Source organism: Heliconius melpomene, chromosome 1, assembly GCF_056956725.1.
Source record: "Heliconius melpomene rosina isolate 202511_hmr_F chromosome 1, ASM5695672v1, whole genome shotgun sequence".
Lineage (NCBI taxonomy): Eukaryota > Metazoa > Arthropoda > Insecta > Lepidoptera > Nymphalidae > Heliconius > Heliconius melpomene.
The window spans coordinates 7,873,369-7,881,395 of record NC_140389.1 but is presented as its reverse complement, the minus strand read 5'-3'; the positions used below and the strand labels follow the sequence as shown (position 1 = coordinate 7,881,395).

Below are 8,027 nucleotides of genomic sequence, written 5' to 3'. Positions count from 1 at the left end.
TTTTATATAGTTTTTTCGCTGATTGATATATTTAATTACGGAGTGAAATTAAAATTCCAAATTAAGTGAAAACAAAAAATTTACACACAAAATACATTCAAAAAGAGGGAATAATTTTACACTTACAGAATGGAAAAAGAAATTTAAAAATACAAAAAAAAAACATAAACGCGAAACTGACACGTAATAGCAAAATATTATGGTTTAAAATTGGATGAAACTTGAGACCAAACTTGAGGTAAAAACCAGATGGTTATGGGTTCAATCCCCACTCGAGGAGATGAAATATTTATTTAAATTAATATTTTCATTTCTTCGCTCTGGTGTCGAGGTAAAGCGCGGAGTTGAGTTCTGCCACTCAACACGCAATGCCTCCAGAATTCGGCAGAAAGTGGGGAACCTAGTGTAACAGAGTGTTACACTAGGTTCCCTCTGCCTACCCTGCTGTGTGTGGGAAATAGCGTGAAGTTGATTTATTTATCTAGTATTTGAATTAAAATTAAATTTTAAAATTTTACTACTGAATATAAATAAATAAAGCCTTTATTCGCTGACCATTTCAGAATTTTTGTTTGCATAATTAAAATAAAGTATACAATAAAACTTTAAGAGACTTAAAATTAAAAACATTTAAAAAGTAATTAATTTTAGCAGCCTGCACTATTGCTATATAGCTAAACATAAAACAAAAAAAAATAACAAAATACAAAACCAAAATTAAGATCTTAAAAAAAGTTATAAAAATTGTAAGCTCAGTTATGGATTCTTTATTACGTATATAAAATATTTTTTCTGTTGAGCTTTATACAAACGTAAGGAATCATTAAAAACATCAAATTCAGATTTTTGCGCTAATTTATTATCAACATTCAAAGTTCTATTAAGTGATGGGTTTACGCCTCAATTTTTTGTAGCGAACCTCGTTTCTCGGAATTCTTAAAAGTGTTAGTAGATCGCATAAAAAATCCCAATGTGCTTAAGATATACAAGTGTGAAGTGAACGTCGCAAGCCATTGTAACCGAACCTCTTTTAATAAATAATAAACATTAGGAAAGCTACGTCACGCTAAACAAAAAAAAACTCGGAATTGGTTAAAATCCACCGTCGTGGCGCAGCGGCACAAGGGCGTGGCTGTAACGCGACGGTTGCGGGTTCGAGCCCCAATCGAGGAAATTAAATATTTATTTACATTTATATTTTCATTTCTTCGCTCTGGTGTCGAGGCAGAATTTATTTTTTAATTATCGATATAAAATAATAATCGATCAAATTGTATTAATGCATACATATTAAACTACTGTCGTCTCTTTTTTTCTTGCGAAACGTACTAAAATAGAGCAAGATGCAACTACATAAGTGTCAATGTAGCTAATAAAAATAATATGGTTTTTTCTTGGAATTTTCATAAAACTATAAATAATATAGTTTAACTTCTGCATTTACAGTTTAGAATCGCTTTTTCGTTTCATTGGGTGTATAATACAAAAAAGTACGATGTTTGTAGCTTATCAATCAAATTCGCCTATTCTCGTCTCTTTTTTGTTGCGGTACGTACTATAATAGAGCGAGATACAACTGTGCTAGTGTCGATGTAACTTGATTAGTGCTTACTGCTTACTCTCATGAAACTACGTATGTGAAATAATGGCTATGTGTACAGACACATAACCACAACGCAACATGTATGTAGTTTCGAATAACCGCGTAGCTCACAATCACCGCGTAGCTCCGAATCATCACAATCACTAGTTTCGACGACAGCCCGAAACTAGTTATGCCGTGATTTGGCTTGTAAGCAGTTTCTGAAACTAGTGACGCTACGTAACGCCCATGTCTAGTCTACATATTCATAAGAGCGTCGATGTGTGCGTACACATGTGGTACAGAGCGGTGCGTTAAGTGACGATAGTACCACGGAAATGTTCTATGCAAGTTAAGGTCATCGCAAACAGTCGAATTATACTTTGGTAAAGCATTTAAATGTTTACAAGGTCTTTATTGATTGTCACATTTTTTTCATTACAATAAATTTGTGTGGTAAACATAAATAAAAACATATAATGGCTCTAAATAAGGAAATATATTTACTCGAATAGTATGTAGTTTATCATTAAAATATTAGGTATGCATATCTAATCCACCCAGTTAGTACCTACGTCCTACATATAAATTATGATTTTTTTAGAATTATTAAGGATAATATTTATGAAATTGAAATTTCAATATATCTTTTACAAATGGACATCTATCTATAAGTAACTAGATAAATTGAAAAAAATGTTAACCACGTTTTACATAAGTACCTAGTAAGTAAATGTTGTTATTTAGATGCGCACGCGCACCATAGGAGGATATTTGGTAGTTCAGTTATCAAGGATCATTATGCTTGTGTTGGTGCACTCACACAGGCGTGCACCCACGGACAGATCACACAGCTGAACAAAACGCAGTGTTGGCCATGAAAATGTTTACATAACTATGCGTACAATATGTCGAGGCCGCGTGAATAGGTGTTCATTTGTAAATTAATATAATATGCTAATAAGTAGGTATTATTTAGAGATATAAAGGTAATGTTGCTGACATTATATTTGTATTTTTGTTCGTAGATATTCCTAATGTATTTTGGGTTGGTATTTTTTCTAATTCAAGTTGGTTAATAATAATAGTTGTTAAATTATAGTTTTGTAATTTGATCTTTTTAAATTTGAATTACTTACAATATTTTCTTACGTTGTGTACAAAAGCTCTTCCCACCACCAATGTACGCTTAGATCTCAACACGCAATGCTTCCGGAATTTGGCGGAAAGATGAGAACGGAGTGTCTTAACATTAGGTTTCCTCTGCTATCCTGCTGTGTGCAGGATACAGCGTGAAGCTGATGTTGTTTTTTTTGTATTGTTATAGGTAATTATTATATTTCAAGGCCACGAGCACAACACTATTACAAAATATTCTAAGCAATTTAGAACTTTTCTATAACAACAAAAACTGTTGTTATCCAAATCAACTATACTTAAACTTAAGTTAATATAATTATAAACTTAATAAAACCACACATGTACCTACTCTACGTATTATCCTTAAATAATTCATAGGCAGCACCTGCTATACAAAGTTTCAAGGCTATATAAGGGAAATACATATATTAAGTAGGTATATTATTTTGTTTTATATCAGCCTGCGGATATCATAACTACATATTAGTTGATAGCAAATCAAATAAGTTGCTTGCGGAATAGAAATTATATAAAATGAGTTAAGCGCCAATTCTGTCACGTTTTGCGCATCCGCGATTCAATTTTTGAATACAAGTGACAAATGAAACTTTTAGATGCATTATAGTTTATATATATTGATTTATAGCTCATTTAATAATTACTTTCTTATTACATATACAAAGATTAATATATATTTTAAGAGTTTATTTTTATATTTATATACTGCGTAGGCAATTGCCTATATTGCGGTGAACGGCTAAAGGATTTGATTATTATACTTGACACACAGATATCTTCATTAAATATTTGTTGATAAACATGACATAATGATAACTAATTTATGTTTAATACTATTGCAAAATATAAAGTTTACGTATAGATGTTGCGTGATGGAATTCTAAACATTCGAATTATGGCAGAAAGTAATAACTATTTTAAACGTAAATTTAATGTCCATAGATTTCGTATTTGTACCTAAATTCACTCACACATTTGCTAAATTGTAATAGATATCTAAATGAATAAAAAACGAATCATTCCACATCGATATTATTACGTTGTTTATAAAATGCTGAAAACAAAGTGTTCTCGACAATCTTTGTACAATCACATAATACTGTTTATTTACTGTTTACTAAAACTTAGGAGTTAAGCAATTTACGATTATATTATTATTATTATAATTTATAACTTACTTACCTTTTTCATCGATAGTTGCGACCTCGTGTGAACTTTATTATAAACGCCTAAGTAGATGTTTATGTTTAAATTTTATCAATATTTCTTTAATACTTATTATTTAGCGCAATATTACATAAACCCTTTCTTTTCTTTGTGTTCCAACTAATATCTTAACTTATAACATTATTACAGTTTTCTCATAAATTATTTAATATATTTTATTTATGTCTCTGTTCATGTTTACTAGTTTTTTAAAAACGTATTTTAATTTTTAAGAACGCTTGCCTTTAACCTTACTGGTACAAATGTGCGGATACAGATGGCAGCACTTGCTCAAATTGATATAATTAAATCATTATAAGAATTATAAAATTTATTTATTCGCAAATTCGTATGAATTTGTTAAGTATTCACTGTTTTTTTATTTTTTTAAAATACTATTTTACGAAGAAAAGTTTATGGCATAATGTTTTATAATATGGAAACATTTTAGATTATGACAACTTTCAAATTGACGGTTCGTCTTTAGGCGATCGCACATCGCGAAAAAATATATTATAGCAATTCTATTGCGTAAATTGAACACGAAAAATGACTTCGGTTGCACGGGCTGGACACTTGGCCCCTTATTTTAAGGCCACCTGTAATGTCGTGTCGAATGGTTTGAAACCAGTGGTAGCGGTCCCCACACCTGTGGAAAAATTAGTTGTTCAGCCACTTCCCAAGACTTCAACCGTGCAATCGTTGAATGGAGCCCTGCCCATCCAAAATCTAAAAGTAAAGCATCCCCTTAACTGTAAGTATCGTAACTTTAATGGGATTTACCAAGAAATTATATCTGTTACATAACACTTGTCAATTTCAGTGCCAATTCAAGTTCGTTTTGCACACTCAGACATCGGTTACCCCGACTTTTCCGCTTACCGTCGCAAAGAAACCTTAGACCCCAGGTCTAAAGCCGAAGAAAATGTTGATGGTCGCCAATCATTCACTTATCTCATTGCTGGAGGTAATCTTTACTTTTTATACAAAAGAACCTAAAAATTTTTGTAAAGAACACACAATATACACATCACATCTACATGAAGATAACCATCATTACAATTAATCAAATAAGAATTATGCAATTAGCAAATTTTATAATTAATCAATCAACATTGTGTACAGTATGGTCTAGTGTTTAAAAGTTTATGAATAACTATGAATATTGTAATGTATAGACAGTATTTCAATGCAGCTTGTATCATCTAATGTGGAAAACCTCAGTGCCTGATACTTGTGACCCCAATTGTAGTAGCCTACACTACTAAACATACAAAAGGCCCCTGTGCTAAGTAAAGACTGATATTTGGACCTTTTTTCGCCATTATTATTCACTGATAGGCAGTTCTTCCACCTTATAAATTGTTCCAGAATTTTGTTAATAAAATTTTGAGTGTAAGTTATAAAAAATATATTAAAGCTATAACAAAGTAGGACGAAGGATCCTGGGAACCTAATGTTAAGACATTTCCCAGTTCATCCATTCCATCCATTTCCCAGTTTCTGTCGAATTCTACAGGCATTGCATATTGAATAGCGGAACTCTAATCTGTTACCAAAGCGAGAAAATGAAAATATTAAATATTGGATTTACCCAAGGAGAAATCGAAGCCCCAATTGTCACATTTACAATCACACGAAGCATATGCCTCTGCATCATGATGGCCTCAATAATATTAATAATAATATTTATACTAACAACTTAATGTTGTTTTGTAAATAATATTAAGCTCATAACTAATAAATCAGTATGAACTATACAATACATAAAAAGCTATGATTATTTATGAAATATTTTTAAACTGTTTCAGCTGGAAGTGTGGCTGGAGCATACGCCGCCAAATCTGTGGTGACACACTTCATATCATCCATGGCCGCCGCCGCCGACGTTTTGGCTTTAGCCAAGATTGAAATCAAACTGGCTGAAATTCCTGAAGGAAAATCTGTTACCTTCAAATGGCGTGGAAAACCACTTTTTATTCGTCACAGGTGAATAAATGATTATCTATAATAGATATTGCATCTCATCATACTAATATTATAAATGTGAAAGTTTGAGAGGATGTACGAATGTTTGTGGGAATTTCACATAAAAATTACCAAATGGATTTAGATATAACATATAAATCAGAATGACACATAAAATTCAAATTATATGAAGATTTTGTATATTATTGTTGCTTATACAATAAACAAAAGTTGCATTACTAATATAACATGCAGAAATAAGGAAAATATGTGTATATGTACATTTTAGTTAAATAATTAGAGGGAAATGATGCAATTAAATAGAATTTAACTGCACCATAGTATGTAATAAGTAATAACATTGATACTGTAAACAAAACAGTAAAAGTAACTTTGTGAATTCTTTTTTTATGGTACCATAATTTTATTATTAGATTTATTATTAGATTAATAATAAATCATTAAATTAGATGGATGCTTAGAATGTAACTTAGGAAAATATGGAATAAAAAAATCCTATTTAATAAAAAATATCACTATGAAATTAATTATACAACAAAACAGCAATAATGGCAGCATTGATGGAGTAGATACCTAACATATAAAATCGAAAGGTCACTCACTCATCACGAAATTTCAGAAACTACAAATGCTAGGAATCTCAAATTTTGCATAGGAGTTACTTATAGGACGTAGGTGCTCGCTAAGACGGGAATTTGCAATATTCGATTTCTAAGGGGTTGTTTTTGGGGTCGAAAGTTTGTATGAAACTTCGTTACTACAAATGCTAGGAGTCTCAAATTTTGCATAGACGTCACTAGGACGTAGTTATAGATACAGAAATTAATAATAACATAGTTCACGCGGGTGAAACCGCGAGCGGACCGCTAGTGTTATTATATTTGTATATCTCGAAAATTTTAATTTTCGTTTTGCATTTAGAAATACATTTTTGTATAATTCCAGAACTGAAGGCGAAATCGCAACTGAAAAAGCAGTACCGGTCGACTCCCTGCGTGACCCCCAGCACGACGACCAACGCGTACAAGATCCAAAATGGCTGGTCGTTATCGGAGTATGCACCCACTTGGGCTGTGTACCAGTAGCCAATGCTGGAGACTTTGGGGGCTACTACTGCCCTTGCCACGGATCCCATTATGATGCCTCAGGCAGGATTCGAAAGGGACCAGCTCCTCTGAACCTGGAAGTGCCACCGCACAGCTTCTTAGAGGACGGACTTCTTGTTGTAGGATAGACATTATCTGAATGTTAGAAGAATTATTTATCTAAGCATACTGTTTCAATAGACATCAATAAATTATGATTATAATTTATTTCGTTATTTTATTTTTTAAATAATTTACTATGCTCATAACTGATGTAGAATTTTTAAATAATTTAAAATACATAAAAATTTTTTGTTTATTTAACCGAGTTTATATAAAAGGAGGAACTCTCAATTTAACTATATTTTTTATGTTTGTTACCTCAGAATTTTCGACCGGTTTGATGATTTTTTTTTATTTGAAAGCTAGTGCTTCCCATGTGGTCTTATTTTAATTTGATCCATTTCTGACAATGATATTCCATATATACATATATGTTCAGCAGCAGCAGGTAGATAGATTCAGATTGAGACACTATTTTACACTTTCCGTTTGAGACATCGTGTGTTTGTACGTAGCACTTTGCCAGGGAAATAAATATTACTGATTTTGAACTTTTGATTTATATATTGTTTACCTATTATTTGCTCTGGAGCAGCTGTAGACAATTCCAACGTAATATGGGTTTTAATAATATTTATCAAAAGTTATTCTTTTATCAGTATTCTTATTATTTCATTTCGTTAATGTCTCATATACACATTTAAAGACAAGAATTTCCTAATCATTTCAAATCCAACATATTTTTGTATAAACGATTTTGTGCTTTTTGTATGAACTTTAAGATAGTTTAAGAAATTGAAATAAAAAGCAAAATATGAACTTTTAGTGAAAAATACATACTTATAGAAAAAGTATGATTTTGAGGATTGAAACGGCGAATTTGGCGTGAAAACTATTAATTGGAACTAAAAAATTGTTTGAATCCAGTCGTGACGCATGGGAAA

At 31.5% G+C, this 8,027-nt stretch overlaps 1 protein-coding gene across 1 annotated transcript; it reads left to right on the top strand.

The window, feature by feature from the left end:
- The first annotated feature begins 4,396 nt into the window (after positions 1-4,396).
- RFeSP (Rieske iron-sulfur protein) lies at positions 4,397-7,248 on the top strand. Its single transcript, XM_085187635.1, has 4 exons — positions 4,397-4,700; positions 4,770-4,913; positions 5,758-5,935; positions 6,881-7,248. Exons 1-4 carry the CDS (start codon positions 4,496-4,498, stop codon positions 7,167-7,169), a joined length of 816 nt encoding a protein of 271 aa, XP_085043761.1. The 5' UTR covers positions 4,397-4,495; the 3' UTR covers positions 7,170-7,248.
- Positions 7,249-8,027: the final 779 nt, after the last annotated feature.

Bases quoted from the DNA above. Each gene is read 5' to 3' on its own strand.
- RFeSP (XM_085187635.1), top strand. From the start codon at position 4,496: ATGACTTCGGTTGCACGGGCTGGACACTTGGCCCCTTATTTTAAGGCC. The intron at 4,914-5,757 runs GTAATCTTTACT...AAACTGTTTCAG, and splicing joins CACTTATCTCATTGCTGGAG to CTGGAAGTGTGGCTGGAGCA. The intron at 5,936-6,880 runs GTGAATAAATGA...GTATAATTCCAG, and splicing joins CCACTTTTTATTCGTCACAG to AACTGAAGGCGAAATCGCAA.